Source organism: Rissa tridactyla, chromosome 10 (genome assembly GCF_028500815.1).
Source record: "Rissa tridactyla isolate bRisTri1 chromosome 10, bRisTri1.patW.cur.20221130, whole genome shotgun sequence".
In the NCBI taxonomy this organism is placed as follows: Eukaryota; Metazoa; Chordata; class Aves; order Charadriiformes; family Laridae; genus Rissa; species Rissa tridactyla.
The window spans coordinates 12,593,124-12,610,865 of record NC_071475.1 but is presented as its reverse complement, the minus strand read 5'-3'; the positions used below and the strand labels follow the sequence as shown (position 1 = coordinate 12,610,865).

At 37.6% G+C, this 17,742-nt stretch overlaps 1 protein-coding gene across 1 annotated transcript in view; it reads left to right on the top strand.

The window, feature by feature from the left end:
• Positions 1-17,742, top strand: part of LOC128915792 (contactin-3-like) — a 113,483-nt gene that overhangs the window by 69,604 nt on the left and 26,137 nt on the right. The window contains exons 4-9 of the mRNA XM_054216568.1: positions 2,526-2,729; positions 3,048-3,150; positions 4,155-4,339; positions 12,349-12,485; positions 14,776-14,905; positions 16,109-16,259. Coding sequence (XP_054072543.1) covers positions 2,526-2,729; positions 3,048-3,150; positions 4,155-4,339; positions 12,349-12,485; positions 14,776-14,905; positions 16,109-16,259 — 910 coding nt within the window. The remainder of the gene's footprint in view (positions 1-2,525; positions 2,730-3,047; positions 3,151-4,154; positions 4,340-12,348; positions 12,486-14,775; positions 14,906-16,108; positions 16,260-17,742) is intronic.

Sequence of the window (17,742 nt, the reverse complement as noted above, 5' to 3'; positions counted from 1 at the left end):
CGCAAATGGTGTAAACATAATAAATCACAGAACAAGTTGTTTAATATGAATTTTTTTGGAAAATAAGAATACGATTTTGTAAAGTACAATAAATATAAAATGAGGTATTGGCTGTGGGGCACTGGTAAGGAAACACCCTGCTCCTTTTTTAAGAGAGTCGATGAAAATATACATTGAATGGGAAATTAGGTTTCTAGGAGTGCTTTTTCGTAGGCTGTTGAAGGATCCAATTAAACTGGAATACACTTTTTGTGGCTTTCATAATCATAATGACTGATTTCAATGAGTTTACTCTTGACTTAACCCAATATAATAAGAATGAAATCAAGCTGCTTATTTTCCTGTTGTGTATCCAGAACTGTCCGTCCCCTTTGAATGTTTTGAATAATGCCTTTTTTCTTTTTCTTTTCTTTTTTTTTTAAAGAATAAAATAATATTTTGAGCTGAGGAAAACAAGTAGCTTGATAAGTACCAGAACCAATAAAGCCTGGCTTCCAACACTTTGTGTCTTGTGGATTCCTGAGTTTGACGCAGAGCTGAAAATGTAGTTGTTTGGGGTTTTTTTCTTACAGTTCCTGATTGATACCTAGTGTGGCCTACAGCCTTTCCCTCAGCCTTGTGGTCGCTCTCTTCATCCAGCTCCTGTGTAGAAATGGAATTATGCTTTACTTAGCAAGATCACATAATCTTTGCTGTTAAAGAGGTTGTAGTCCCCTTCAGACTCTTCAGGTGTACTCTTTCTTTTTTTTTTTCTTTTCTAAAATTATTTTTTATTTTATTTTTTCTATTTGAAGTGGCTAATAGATATTGAGTAGTGCCAAACCAGAGCCAGAACAGTGCATAGATGCCACCTCCTTGCTGTGTGATGCTTTCTCAACAAGCCCTCTCAATTCAACAGCAAGCCCTTGACACCTACGTCTTGGTACTTGTGTTGGAAGATGGAAGAATAGCTGTACAGAATGTTTTTTTTCTTGACTGTACGAATATTCTTTGGGTTGTGTACAAGACTCTTGTGGCGCATCTCGAAAGTCTTGCTGAAGTCAAGGCAGATCACAGTTCACTAACTACCCTGTCTTGTCTTGGCAAATCCTTGTTGGCCTTCCTTATCATAAATTAATGACACCTCTCACATTATGTAAGAAGGAACTTTTAGAGATAACCATTGTGTCACCTGAGGAGACATGCTGTGGGTCCAGAAGGGTAGATAGCTGTTTTCAACAATAAATATTTCCAAGTACGACAAAAGTTTAACTCTTGAGAAAAGTCCTGAGACCGTTAATTGTTCATACACACCGCTCCTGCAAAGTTATGTTAATGGCAGGATTTTAAATATTGATAGAAGAAAATTAAATGCAATTATGATAAGCCATTTCATTTGATGCCCTTTTTGCATTAGCCAGTCCATAAATATTTTAATAATTTCATTTATTGAATGTTTTCTCATCTGCACAATCTTATCTTGTGTTAAATTGTCCTGTTGGCTTAGCGCTTTCCTGGGTGCATATTTGTACTCAATGATGAGGGTTATGAAAATGCCTACTCTCCGTTCCATGACTGCATCCAAATTTACGCACTTTCATATTAAACCTGTGCAAAAAGGGATGATCTCCATCTTGTAGGGGCAGTGCAAATGCTACAAGATATTTTAGCATGAAGGCAGGTCAATCAAGCTGTAATTGTCTCTAATTAGCACTTGCAGAAGCTGTAATCTTTTTATAAACTTTCAGCTGAGCGGCACTTGGGTGAAAAATTATTTCTTGCCTGGAAAACCATTAAAAATTAATTTCCTTTGATTCTGTAGGATACAAATGAGACAAGCACATGCCCTTGCACAGGAAGGGGTTTTTGCCAATTAAAATTGGACACATGGAGCTCAGAGTGGTGTTCAGAAAAAACAAATCATGCTGCAGTTTTTGCCAAATCTCTTAGTTTATCTTTTGAAGTGTGTTTTTCCTTTTGAGTTACCATAATGAATGGTAGTGAGGGCTACTTTGCCATTTCACATAGAGATTTCTTTATGGCATTTTAATGGATTTTTCTATGAAAAAACCTGGGTTTGCTATGTGTTGAGCTCTAATAGGAATTTATGCTTCTTTTAACATTCCTTTCACTTCCATACACCTGTGCTGTTTCTGTCTGCTAAGTACCTGAGTTGTAAAGTAGCTACTAAATGAATAATGTTTCCGTTTTAGCAAAGTTTGGTCTCATTTTTACTGTCTCCTCTCCTTCCCATTAAGTGCCGCACAAGGCACTTTGAATTCCTTTCACCTTTTTCTTCTGCTGGAGAAGATATGGCTTTGGTGGAAAAATGGTTAGTTTTGCCCTTTTTTGGTTTTGCTTGTTTCTGGTACCTTTTTAAATTTATTTCTCTCCATCATTGGCTCTCAGTTGTTACATAATATAGTAATTGTATATAATACAGTATTGAAAATACAATACAATAATAACATAAACTTCTATTTGAAGAAAAAAAAAAAGCAGAAGGCCCTACCAAACACCTTTATTTCTTTTTTATTCCCAACTAGAATTGTCGTTTGCTTGGATCTTCAATGAATATCCATCATTTGTACAAGAGGACAGTCGGCGATTTGTGTCTCAAGAGACCGGTCACCTCTACATAGCCAAAGTGGAGCCATCGGATGTAGGGAATTACACTTGCGTTGTAACCAGCACTGTGACCAACAGCCAAGTTCTTGGGTCACCGACTCCTCTAGTGCTGCGCACAGATGGTATGGCTTCCCTTCTGCACCGTGAATAAATAACACATCTAGTCGTCAGTGAATGTTTTTGTCTCTTAACAATGTAACATTTTATGGATTCTCAGAATATTGATTGCTTTATAAGAAGAGAAACTATTTTGTGCTGCACGCTCCTCTTCCTCTCCTGAGTCTGACAGTGATTGCACTGGCAGGTCCCTGTGCTTCTCTTTGTATGTGGAGCACAAAATAAATAAACTTGGTTTTGAATTTGATGTGATGTAATGCGAGAGAGAGAAAAAAAAAAGGCTTTAAAAATTAAAAATTGCCTTTTTCAATTGTCTTATGTAGGTGTGATGGGAGAATATGAACCCAAAATAGAAGTTCAGTTTCCTGAGACACTTCCTGCAGCTAAAGGCTCAACTGTGAAGCTGGAATGCTTTGCACTAGGAAAGTAAGTTTTTGACTTCACCCATGCCTGTAGGTTGAAGCACATTAGGGTTCATCTGCATAACAGATGGGGAGTTCTGGCAGTCGTTTTGGTAGTGTTTTCTACAGACCCTATTTTGGTCATCGCAATTATTGCCTTGGAATATGAGGGCAAAGAGTTTTGGAGTAATTTTTGATTTTGTTTAGAATTAAAATGTATATTTTGGCAACACAGGAATCTACATTTAATTTCAAATTATCTTGAATAAGATCAGTGCAGTTTTGCATATATACTTTGACCTAGCTCTGCTTTGTCTGCGTAGAAGAAAATGTTGAAGTCAGCGAGAATTTTGTCTGAATTTTACTGTTAAATGTACTTGATGCTTTAATAATGCTGTTCTTTCTTTATAGCTGAAATAAAGATTAAAATGCATTCCCCTTCTGAATGATATTTCACACACAATTGATATCTTTTCTCTTTCACAAATGATCTGAGAAAGCATTTATGTTTCTGTAAATGTATTTACTTACCACTTTGCAGTTTATTTGCAGACAGCTTTGTCAGGTGTTCATGATTTTAAGTATGTGATTGATAACTTAATCACATGTTATTGCTCTGGTTCCCCGGCTAGGTGAGTGAAAGTTTTAAAATCCAAGAATGAATGGCTGTTCTAGGATGAGAATTTCAAAAGACTTGCCTTGATTCTCCTTCCATGGCAGTCACTGGTAAATCTCACCCCGTCTTCAGGGGAGGTCAGTGCTGATTTACAAGAAATTTTACACTCATTGGACATTCACATAGATATTAATGAAAAATTTGGTACCACAAATAATAGCGTATGAAACAGAACGGTACATGCAAATCAGTTGCCATAGTGTCTGACCATCTGTCATCTACAGTATGAATACCACTTTTAACACAAGCTTTTAGTCACTTCTGAGTATTATTATGTATTAGTTTAAGTATCTAATTTTGACAATCAAGTACTTTAAGCAAAGCTGTTTAAAATCACATTATTTTCTTTTTAGCCCCGTGCCTCAGATTAACTGGAGAAGAACCGATGGTCTGCCATTTCCAAGTAAAATAAAGCTGAGGAAATCCAATGGCATGATTGAAATACCTAATTTCCAGCAGGAGGACGCAGGGCTGTACGAATGTATTACTGAAAACTCAAGAGGAAAAAACATTGCAAGAGGACGTCTCACTTACTATGGTAGGAACCTTCCTTTCTCCTTCTCTCCCAACTTTCTTACATATTAAATATAAACCACTCTAAGGTATTTTGGGGATTACAGCTTCTGCAATACCATCAAGCATTTGTGCGTAAAAATCCGTGGCATCTTAACTACTCGTGGAGAATGAGAACTTCTGCACCAGGTTTTTTGCGTAACAGTTGTAATAAATGTCCAGGCTCAAAAGGGTTGCTAAGACTAGTGTAGAAAGTGCTTGTACTTATTTTTCTATGATGGAAGGCCTTTTTTTTTAAAAATTTCTTATTGGTCCATTGGTGAAACCTTAGATTTTCAGTCAATTGGATTTATTTGGGGGATCATTTAGGCCTCACATTTACAGGAAATGCAAATTTTATCTTGCTTTAGGAGATTACTGATGGATATTGTCAATCCTTTGCTTTTAAAACAGCCAATTTTATTTTAAAATGAGTAAATAAATGAAAGAATATAATCCAGTATAGGAAATGACATAATATGAAATTTAATAGCTGGAAACAGACAGAGTCTCTTGTGCATTTAAAGCGATAGAGTGAAATGAATATCGGTAAAGCACATTGGTGGTGTTTCAAAGCTAGAGTGATTTGCAACAAAGTGGTAATTGACAATTTTTGTTAAAGCCAGATCTCAGCAAATATAATTTTCTTTAGGAAAATGGCAATTTAAAGAGTGTTTCAGACTGGCTTGGAATGTAGGAATATTTAAGCAAAGATTTTTTTTAAAGTTGTATAAACAAGCATAAAGCACAGCTACTCTGCGACTTCGAGTAAAGGTTCTTTCTGTTTGCTGCTTCTGTATGGGAAGCGGCTGTTGACTGGAACACACCGAGTGCTGCAATGTACATTTTAGTCAATGAAGATTTTAATTTGAGGCACAACAGACTTTATAAGGAGGAAGGAAGAGACTTATCCCCCCGCCACCAACTTACAAATTAATAGTTACACTGAATCAATGCCCCATCACTGGAAATGTTCAAGGTTAGGTTGGACAGGGGATTTTGAGCAACCTGAATTTTCCATATACTAGTTGTAATGAAGACATTTTGAGAAATTCTATGAATAACATGGAGCACAATATCTGAGATGCTTCATCTGCCAGTGCCACCTGTCATTGCAAACTTGGCACCATGCATTTGATTTTTATAAAGTGACTTTTATTTGCTACTTGAAAGTTTCAGACAAGTTGTGGTTTTTACATCGGTTTGGCTCAGTGTTCCTACTCCAGTTTTAAATCAGGGCAGTTGTAAGATGTATCAATGTAAACTACGTACAAAATAGAGTGGATTTGTTCATTAGTCCTTGTAATGTAATTGCGATAGTGGCAATCTTGAGATATTTGACCTGCTTCCCAAGTTATGTTTTGCTCATTAAAGGACAAAGAGCTGAAATAAAGGATGTTGCTAATCAATAAAAGCAAGCGAGTTGCAGTTTTGTCACAAGTAAATCAGTGTGAACATTTTCATTACAAATCCAGAAGGGGATTTGAACCCTCAAATAGAGTTCATATTCCAGTATAAATGTCTGCCTATATTAGATTCATCCCTAATACGGATGTTTAGCCTAAAAAGAATAATGAGACCTGTAATGGCATTAATGGTACTCCAGCTGTTTCGTTTCATTTGTTCTGCTTAATGAAACCCATTCTGCAGAATTAAGTAGATTTAAGTAATCTTTCTTATTTTGTTACTTGCTTTGTTGTTGCGGATAGAATGCCAAGAAGTCTGTATTCAGGATAGGATTATTTTAACACATGTTGATAATTTGGAGGATTTTGATTCTGTTTGTAGATTAATAATATTCTATAACTGAAGATAATGTCTTCTGATGGCTTGCCACTGTGCCTGATATCAAAGCTCAGAAATCTGTCTGGTAAAGAATCTAACCATATGCCGCTCAGTCTCCCAATAAAAAGATCAATATTTAAGGAAGTTGTTCTAAAAGCAGATGAGGATTTGGGGGAAACTAACGCAATATACTGAAGACTTCGAGTAAAAAATATCTGTCTGCCAGAAAGTACCAATGCTGGCGAAGATGACACAAATCTGTGTGGTAATGTTAGTGGATGCTGGCTGCTGTTAAAACGCTTTATTGGTAGAAGTGTAAGATGTGTCTGCTACTCGTATATAGAAAAATATAAGTATTGCAAGCAGACAAGTGCCTTTTTATTTCAACAGTTACAACATTTATTTTCCTCTTAGCAGAACAAAGCAGGTTTCTGGGTTATCTAAAAAAGAGTATGAGAAGAATTGGGGTTAACGTTTTCAAAGTTGTCATAGTCAAATGATGTGAAAAATAAATCTTGGGGAGGGGGGGGGAAGACAAAATTTTTCCACAGGACTGAAAAATAGAAGGTATTCCTTTCTTTGCAGCTTTAAATGATGTTTGGTAAGTGAAACATAAAGCTAGTCCTAAGCAAAAGCTTGAAACATTTCATTGCTCTGCTATGAAGCAAAACACTCCTTTCTCCTAATTTGTTTTATGAGCTCAAACTGTAAAATTCGAAATCTGAAAACTGGGTTTTTCAGTGCATAAATTGTTTGACTAAAAAAAAATCACTTATCTTTTCTATGCTAGCCTGCCTCTTCTTCCAATAATGGAGAGACTCAATACAACACACAATAACGTGTCTTGAAACCACAAAGCACTCGAACGTCAGCTCAACTTTAATCATGCCCATAGTCATTTTCTCAAGAATGCTTACAAATATGTTTGGTTTAGAAATTCTGTGCACATCTGTACCTTTCTTCATGAAAAATAAAATGGGTCTGCTTTTTTAATTTATTGTGGGTTTTAAATATAACTCTCAACCCATAGTTGAGGTCGATAATTAAAATAGATACTCTAAAACAGATATTCTGGGTTCTTTCATAACATTACTAACAGACTATTAAACTTCCTTTTTTCTCATGAAGGATTTTATCAAGGAAAGCTCATCATCAAATGTTCAGTTTATTGTCATTTGTACAGTTCCAACATTTGATTAATGCTGGTTTTCTCCTCAGGGGAGTTCAGAATGTGCTAAAAATAGGACAAGATTATCTAACTTTGAATATATAAATAACTTGCTTTCATTTTATTAGTATATTCATTTGTCATCACTATTAGCCCTTTCCATAAAGAGGTAATAGAAGACGACAGACGTTTCATGGCATGGAAAAATAAGAAGAAATGAAACAATTACATTTTGTATTTTAGGGTGTAATGTAACATGGTAGAGATATGTAAAGCAATTAATTTGAAGTATAATTGAAGAAAATATATTCTTAATTAGCACATGCTGATTTAACAGAACTCATGTTAGACAGTACCAAGGTACAATGTTTAACAGGGAGCAAAAATTCTGCTGCTGTTCTCCTTTTGCTCTGCAGTGATGGTCTGTGATAGCAAAGGCGAATCCCCCAGTAATACATAGACTATACGTAATTTTTTCATATATCAAAAAATAGTTGTATATTTTGCTAATTACTTTGGTAAAAATGTACCACGAAAATTATCCTGAAACTACATTATTCGTATATGTGGAAGAGCCTCACTGTTAAACCTTTTGTCTGATAGCCTGATTCTCTCTTGTTCATTGAGATGTCTTCAAACCTTAACTGCAAAACTATAAATGACTAAATAATATCAAGGAGTTGCTGAGTTTGGTCAACCTAGAGTCTAATTGTCAATGCTATTTAATAGTTTAATTGCCTTACTTACAGAGACAAATCGTTCGTCATTTTTACATATTAAAACTTTCCCTGATGATGGAGCAGTTACCTGTTCCTTGAGAGCATTTTTATTTTTGAATGAATGTCAAATAATGGACATCTTCAGGGATGTGTTCAATGCTTCTCTAGGCCCACTTGTTTTATCAGGAAAAAGTTATTCATGCTTGAAGTCACTTGCAGTTTTGAGATAAAATAAGGTTCATCACTGCTGTTGGCTTCAGTATGAATGTCATACCTTGACTTTCAGATATATTACCTAGAAAAATGAAGGTTACATTTTCTGGTTAGTTTTTTTCCCGGTATGCTTCAGAGCTGCTTTCTCTTGAACTAGGGAAAGTTCCTTTTGCCTCTGATTTATTGCCCAACTGCTGAGCTAGCCAAAGGTATTTTCAAAGGAGATTTCCAGCCCAGCTTTCATACTGTAAATTTCAAAGTAACGATATGTGTATAAGCAGACTGCATCTCATGTGCGAGCCCCAATTAGGGACTGTTCTGGAAGAGCTTCCCATAGTCTTCTCTCTCCAAACAGAGGCATGGCAGACCTCTGTACTCCCTGGGAGAGCGCAGTGTCTAGACAAAAGCCATCAGCCTGAAACTCTGCCTTTCCTTCATGCTATTCTGATGGCTTACAGAAATAAAAGGAGATTTTCATTGGGGTCTCCTATTCTGAAGGAAATAATATATAAAAATAGGTGTTGACATGCATCATGTGTGATACCCCACAAACTATTTACAAATTAGATCTCAGCACAGCTTCTGAAAAGTGTCAGCTTCTTCAGCCATTGCTTCCAAGAGTTTGGTTGCAGTCACTCATTGCAGCTGGTCTTCATTCATATCAATCCCCAGAACAGTCATCGCAAAGGGTTTCTTAAAGGTCTAAAAAAAATGGTTCTTCCTTTCCTTATGGTTTACAGGGGTGCCCTAGAATGTAATGAAGCAACAGTTGTTTTCTTCAGGAAGGCTTGCCTGGCCTAATTAGCTGGAAGAAAAGGGTGATCATAGCCACCAAAAAAAAAGATGACTGAGTCTTCTCACTGGGATAAATTTTATGAAGTTACACACTTGTATCACTTCTTGCCTGTGGGACCACGAGTATTGCAAGGAATATTTTAGGCAAAAGCAACTGAAGCAAAATACAGGCTGTTGCCTTTCCAAGTGACTGACCATGAGGCTGACGGCTAACCTTCTTTAGAAAATCAGTTACTTACAAGTCTTTCGTCCTAAGGGAACTTCATATGAATCTTTCATGAAGATTGCACAGCAAGTTCCTAAGAATTCTTAATGCTATCACACAATGCAGATTCCTGTCACAGTCACAAACCCTGCACTACAAACTCCGTTAAAATTAACTTCCAACCTCTCAACTTTCAGCTCATTGTCTTTTTTTCATCTCAATGAAAATAGGTTGCCTGCTTGCCTATTCCTTGCTTAAGGAGGAAGGAGTTGTGTCTCCCCAGGAAGATCTAAGTTATACACCAAGCCAATGCAGTAGCTCCATGAGAGAACGAGGCTTTGTTACCAAGTCATTAGTGTTCCTTCAGGAGCACAGATGTGGTAGTGGTGGTGGAACCAGATGTTCTAAGCAGGTAACATTTGCCTAACAGTGACTAGACCTCAAGAGGAATAAAGCTGTATATTCAGAATCATTTGGGTACAGTCAGGCACAGCTCAGTAAAAATGGCGGTCTTGGGCTTGGTAAGTCCATGCTTATGTTTCGAGAGGGTGTGTAGGTCTACTGATATACGACCTTCTGTCTGTGCTTTTCTCAGCTGCTGCAACGTGGACCATCTTTACCTTGGCCAAAATTCAGAGTGTTCAGTGGAATATTCCCAGCCAGAATTGCCCTTGTTTAGCCGCCTTTTCAATTTTGAACTGGTTAGTTCAATTGCTCTTTTTCAAAGAGTTTCTAATACTTTTACAGCCGACTTTAAGGACTTTGAGATGTAGCAGATTGAAAAGGGTATTTTTCTTTCTGCTGAATTCCTTCATCAGTAATTTGAAGAGAAAAAGATCCTTCCTCAATAAAATCACTAAAGTCTACATCAAAACTCTCTTGCGAATGAACAAGCACTACAAATTTCTCACATTGTGGCTTAGGAAGTTCTGTTCTGTTCATTTTTGGTTTGAGTGGATGTCTTGCTCCCATGCTTTCCAAATAGACTCAGTTTATCATAGCTACCGTGGGGATTTGGGAAACCCTCCTATGGAGACTCTCTGACATGAAGGCTCCCAAGGTGAAGATTTGTGATATAGACAATGTTTTTCTTATTAACGGAACTGAATCCAAGATCTTGAGCTTGAAAATAGACTATATTTAACCTACTTTCAAATGGAGATAGGCAGCAGATGTGAAACATTGCACGTGTATGGATCCATAAATAATTCAAGCACTGTTGCTTGTTGCATAAATTTTTAGGTATGTGAAGTGCAGGAAGCGCACCGACATGGAGCCCTGAGCTTTCATCCCCTTGACACATGTGGGGCAAATACGCCAAATGACAATGTGAGATAAAGCAATGGCTTTTTCTTGAATTCCAGTGTTGCAACATTAACTTTCAAGATTTAACCGAGTAAGGTAGTACATTTCCCTGACATGAAGATCAGGTTATCCTGTCTTCTAGAGCTGACCTTGATGAAGAAAGTGTAAAAAATATATCATCCCTAAATCAGTGAAAGGCATTGATCCTCATGGGACATAAGGGATGTGCAAAACAAAAGAAATAACAGAAGGTTTCACTATCAGGAAATACTGGTTGAATTCCAAAACCTCCTAAGTTAATATCTCAATGAATACATTGTAGAAAGTTCTTCTGTGAGAAGTTAATCCTAAGTATGTGTATATAAATCATAAATAGTATTAATCCTTGTTATCATAAAGGGATGGTGCAGTACATGATCATGTTGAGATCTTATTGCTGTGTTGCAGAATATAGGACGGAGAGAAAATTTCTATGCTAGAAAAGAATAAATCTTTTTTAATGAAATGAATACCAAACCTCATCCCAGCGTTGGTCTGCTGGTCTTGTGCCTATGGCGATGGAACAGGTTCAGCTCTCAGCTCTGCTGCAGACTTCCCTTGTGGCCATCGGCGAGTCATTAATTTCCCTGGTCTGAATTAATTGGTGCTGTAACTCCATTGTAATAGGAAGTTCAACAGGAATTAATCTGACCTCCTGTGCTTCCAAAACTCATCTATTAAATAGTAATATTTTGCTGTATCACCAGGGCCTTTTGTTTTCCTAGTTGTTTTGATAAGGTGTGTTATGAGAGTTTCCTAAATTACCAGTTTAGGAAAATCTTTAAGGTAATCAAATTGACTCTGGAAAATTCTTTTGCCCTTAGCTATATATTTGCAACCAAGTTTCATCCTGGTTTTTATCAGTTTTCTCCATACGCAATGTCCAGAATTTACCTTTTCTTGGAAAAATAGCATATATTGAGATTAGAAACTTTCTATTAAATTGAATACATTCAAAGAAATGTCTTTCTTTAGTGCAAAATAGCACTAAAGGAATAAACTGTTGTCTTTCATGCAGCGATGTTTATTCGCCAAGTGAGCTTTTTTTTTTTACTCTATGAAAGCTGTAAGAGATGTTTTAAACTCTTATCTTTACAGTTTTAATTGTATACTAGGTAATTTAATTGTATACTAGGTAATTTCGAAGGATATAAGGTATTAATACATCAAAAAATTTCCAAAAATTAGTGATTTTTATGGTCTTTCTTAAGGCCATATTCTGGTTTGCATCACCAAAATGCTGTGCTAATACTAAGGCTTTCAAAAACAGTCTCATCCATGTATTCATCCAGTTAAGAACTGACTAGCATTAGAAAACAATTCAAATGGTATTTAGAACAAAGGCTGACATACCATTACTGGGTTTTTAGGACTTAAAGTATTCTCTTCAGTATTAATTTGATGATTTAGCTATGTCAGTTATTTAATTCCAGTATCACCACGGATTTCTTTATCTTACATTTACCTCAATTTCAAAGTTGTGTTGTTTAATCATCAGTGATTTTAATATTGGTTTCACTAGTTCAGCTTTAGTGATCTGTAATCTCAATTTTCTTTTGGTTTACTGCTTGTAGTAAAAAGGTATAAAAGGAAGAGTGAATAATTTCTTTCATTAGGTGACTTGAAGCAGAACCAGTGAGAATCCCTGGTGGTACAAACCAGTCCATGCAGGAAACTGATGAGTACTGCGGAAAATAACCCTTTGATTTTCATATGGAACAATAACTTATTAGAGTCTTTGTTGTTGATCTGTATTTCATCTGTAGCGAAACCTCACTGGGTCCAGACGATAAAAGATATTGAAGTTGCTGTAGAGGACACCTTGTACTGGGATTGCAGAGCAAGTGGGAAGCCCAAACCGTCGTATAGGTGGCTGAAGAATGGAGACCAACTGTCAATAGAGGTAACATTCCGTTTTGAAAACATGATGCTATGTAAAATTCACAATAATTCATGTAAGTGTGAGAATTCGCAAAAGTCCATGTAATTAGTCAAGAGAAATATTTGATACTTGTTTCCTTATGTTTGTCAAGAGTCTCCAGATGGAAACTTCAAAAGCTGCAATACCAGAAACACAAAGACAAATTAAGTTGTACAAAAACGTTCCAGCTAAAAGGAGATTTAAAAGCAATGATAGAAAATTGCTTTTCTATAGAAAATCAGTATGTCAGAAAAGGCTGGAGAAGGAAGTTTAATTAAAATTATACTTTAAGAACCATAAATGAGGGATAGAGAACTTAAATTATTTTGTAATACTTGCTATGGGCATTTCATTAAAGGTAATGAGAAAATATATTTAAGATTCTTGACAAAAAGTCGAAAATCCTAAAATTTCATAGGTCACCATTACTTGATGCAAAGTATGAAATATAAACAGTAATTTAACGTAGGTATTTGCTTTAATACAAGTTTTTACAAGCAGATTAATGGAAAGTAATGATTCAGTGACAAGGAAAATACTTTGTACTTAGAAGATGAGATATGTGGTCTCCCAGGTCAGAAACACGGAGAAACATGTGATACCCATATTGATTTTAATTCTCACTGCTTCATTGGGAAAACCGCCTGGTTCAGGTAATTAGGAATATAAACTATGGGCACAATCCCATTGCAGGAAGGTATTTTGCTCTTGGCCAATGCATTGTGCACAACGTTGGCACTCACAGTTGAAGGAGAGCGACTGCTCAAGTGAATTCAGTGGATGGCTATGAAAAATGATCTAAGCACTGAAAAACATTTCTTACCATTCAGAGTACTGTAGTTACACGCTCACTAAAAGGACTGGCAGTGTTTTGTGGACAGGTTAAGTGAGGGAGTACAAAAACTCTCATCTCAGTGATTTAAGGGCATTGTTACCATATCACGCAATATAACTAAGGTAATGTACTTTTTTACCTCAGTAAGTACAAAAATACCTTCTCTCATTCAGTCTTCCAATTTCTCCACTTTTGAGCATTGGTGTCCTGTCTTTTGGCGTGGTGTAAGGGCATAAGTGTGAATTACTCTCAAATATTTAAGCTGTAAACTATAAAACTGACTCTTCGAAAGCCAGCGCTGAGGAGATATCAGAATGGGACTTCTGTGTGTATTGTGATCAGTTGTCTGCAGCTGCTGTACTGCAATAATCCTTCTTCATGGTGGGTCTCCACCACAAAAATCTCTTGCTGGGGTTGTTCTGCTTAGCTCCCCTTCTCCATAAACAAATGGTTTGTAAGGAGAGCAGCTTGGGATGGTAGAGAGAGGATCAGGACATGGAGGCTCAAGCTTGTTCCTCTTTGGGACTGCTTTTGTCCTTTCTCTAACTGCCTGAGAACCTTGCAATAAACCAGGAGGGGACCTGTCAAGGAAGGAGCTGAGCCGAGCCATCCTGGCGGCCCATAGATAGCCAGAGTCACCCTGCAGTGGGGCCACCCACTGGAAGTACATGCCCTTGAGAAAAGGCTGAGAGTGAGTGCCATTGCCTTAGGCCTGGTGAGCCACCTCCAGATAAATAATTAAAAATACCAGAAAATGTTTTTGAGTGTATAGTTTGTTCTTTTATTCGTTATTGTTTGTCTGGTTTTCCCAAAAAGAGAAGCTCCTTTGGTTTTTGTCTTTCTCACTGGTTTGTTTTTTCACCAGTTCCTGCCACTCCATCCTTCCAGTTAGTCACTTCTTATCGTAATTCATATAACTTTCCAAGAATAAGCAAGGTGAGAAGATCCCTATACTTCAGTAGCTTTGTCGTCTCTAAGGCACTTAAATATGTATCTTCTGTTTAATGACTGTTGGAATTTTTTCTGCATGGTATTGCAGAGAGCTCATTAGCAAATGGCATGTGTGAAATCTCTAAATAGTACAAAATGCCAGTGCCATCTGTATAGTTTGGATACTCCGGTCTGTCATGAAGAGCCAAGGAGGATTTTGTCCATATTTCTGGGGAAATACGAGGGTATTTGAGATTGCAAAGCCTCTGTGAAACTGAGCAAGTTTGAAGAATCGATTTCATACACCGTGTTGCCAAGGCTCCATATTTGATCACCATTACCATACCGTGATGTGGTCATGTCACTTATTTTAGAATTGTTCTCATGATTATGCTGTTACATTTACCCCAATTATTCTATTTATGCTCTCTTATTTATATGTCTTACTTATTTTAAATTTTTCACAGGCAATATATCATCAATAAAGATATTTTTCTTAATATTCAGGGAAGGATCCAAATTGAAAATGGTGCACTTACAATATCAAATCTAAATCTGACAGATTCTGGCAGATACCAGTGCATAGCTGAAAATAAACATGGTGTCATCTATTCGAGTGCGGAGCTCAGGGTCGTAGGTAAGATTTTCCTTTTGCACTAAAACACAAACCTCATTCTCCCTCCCCGCGCCCCCTCCACCTGCCTCGTATTCCACCTCGTCGCGATCTCAAATTTAACTCGCTTGGATGCTGTCACTGAAATAAACATTTTTGTCGACCTACTATCTTTATCTGCAGTGCCAAGGAATTGACTCATCTGCTTCCAGAGGATTTGCAGCCCAATCACTCATTGCTTTAAAACAGAACACAGCTAAATTATTAATTAGGGGAAGAGCAGAGATGGGGGCTAGGACACGGGGCCGAAGATGAAAACGGCTCCCGTGGTCTGGAGGCAGCACTGGCTCAGCACATCAGGAGCTGCCCCGACCTTCGGCTCCCAGGGGAGCCCTGTCATTTAAACGCAATAGGCTGCTCCTGCGTGCAGCCTTTCTCCATCGAGGGGACAAGGGATTGGCATTCCAATGGTGTGTGCTTGAGTCTGAAATAGCGACAACTGTTTGCTTGAGGGAAACCTGAACGTGTGGCTGCCTTAACACACTCATACACTTGTGCGATTTCTACCTCCAGTGTGCACCGATTTCAAAACTAAGCCTGTAAGAGCAGCGTGTTTTGGGGATGAGTTACTCCTTTTCTGTTGTTAAGACTGCAGTCAATCAGCAGGCTGCTCCCTCAGCCTTGGTCTCCTAAAATACTGAATTCCCTTTTAAAGTTCATTATGCCTTTTTTTAACTGTTAGTTAATGCAAACTGTAGCCATTCAGAATGAGCTGTGCTGTAATTTTGTGTCATCTAACATATCCGATCTGACGTGCATTCTCACACGAAACTAGAAGCCAACCAGCTCCTTGAGTTTTAATGAGACTGCTGGTGTTGTCGGCCCTCCCTGGACTTAGACAAGTCATGTACGCTCACATTCAGCAAGGTGTAAAGTTAGGCATGTGCTTAACGCTCGTTGGGTTCCATGAGCTTCAGCTCAGGTGAAGCCCATGTGATCTTCTGGCCATGCTTCCTTAGGTGACCTACTCTGCATAGCTGAGACCTTTACTTTTGTACCAGTTTAAGGAGGAGAAACACATAATTGTCCAATAAAAGATCCGTTTGAACTAATTCATGTTTTTAATTACATTTGGAATCCGAGAAGTGTCATGTAAGTGCTAAATAGTAGTATCAGTAATATAAATAAAGGTGCTTTATTTAACTGTTCCTATCCCTTCTGTTTTAGCTTCTGCTCCAGATTTTTCCAAGAATCCGATGAAGAAACTGATCCAGGTTCAAATAGGCAGCACAGTTGATTTTGAATGCAAACCCAAAGCTTCCCCTAAGGCCAAATGCTCCTGGAAGAAGGGAGGTGAGCAGCTACACGAAAATGAAAGGTATCAAGTTACATTGGTTTATTTGTTTTAATCTTACAAAAAGCTTGTTGATGTCTTTTTATGCAATAGTGTCATGGAATCATAGAACGGTTCCACAATATATGTAGATCCACGTAGTTGTAAACTCTCTCAGAAGTCTGGCGAGCTGGGGGAATTGTTTGGTTCAATTATTGTATCCGAGCACTGAGAGTACATGCATATTGCTTTCTTTAAGGTCAAGGGACAGATTTTATTTTCGGTTTGATGTTGAATTTGGCCTGATTTAGAGAGAACCAGGTACTGATAGAAAACTGGAAAGGCAAGGCCTATTAAACAATGTTAAAAGCTTTCAACAAAATACTCTGAAAATGGTAGCAAGGAGGCAGATGAGGCATATTACAGCCATGGCGATAACGTGGCTGAGAGAGGAAAAAAAAAAATTTAATAATTGGAAGGTCCAGAATAGTAGATGAAAACAGGAAAAAAAAATGAAAATACACTTTCAGCTTCTTTTCAAGCAACCATAAACTTTATCTACCAATGGTAATGTATGTCACCATTGCTTTAGTGTTTACATGGTAATGAATGTGTTTTGGTGTTAGTAATTCTCAGTGGAGAGTCTGTGATTCACCTATATCCTCAGCTGTCGACTTCCAACAACATGTAAACATTTTTTTCCAGCAATAAGCATTAAAAGTCTATTGAATTAGTCATAAACTAGAATTGCAAAAGTCTACTGATAAAATTGTGTAAAGAGACTACACAGAAGCATACAGCTCTGCACTCTGGAGTCGCTCCTTGCTTTGCAGCTCTCCAGCGTTAGGGATTATTGCTTTTTCAAGCTTTCTGTTTTACCTTTCAATATTTGCATGGACTGGGAGTTTCAGGGTGTGAACTGGGACAGGAAAAAAAAAACCTTTGGATGAAAGGTGTAATTAAGATAAATATCTGATTTAGCATGAAGCTAGGCAGTTTGATACTTAGGACATTCCAGTTGCCGTACTTCAGCACTCAGTACAGGCTGCAAAACCTCCTAGGAGCAAAATAACTATTTGGGAGTTTAGTTTGCCCTGAGGTCAGCCTTTCTGCAGCTGGGTGCTGGAGTAGCTTAGTTGGCAACAGACTGTAGTCACAGCAACAGCCACACAAAGTCCCAGGATTTGCCTGGGAGCAGAGGACAGGATGACTGTGAGTGTTCCTCTGGCAGCACTCTGGTATCACCCTGTACTTAGCAGGGGAATCTGGGGACAGTGGTACCCCTGAAGTGTCCAAAAGTCCAGACAAGAGAGTGAGGAAAATGAACGTTTTGTTTTTGAAGGAGGATTGCTTTGGCAGTGTGTTGTGATTTCATGGATGTACCCCTGCTCCTCTAGGTCTTTGTGTTAGGTCGTACAAAGCTTAGCCTGTTGTTGGGAAGGTATTTCTGAACCAGGTGAAATTCTTATAGTCCTGTTCCTGTAAAACACCACGTCGGCGTTTTCTTTTGAAATTTCTAAATGCAGAA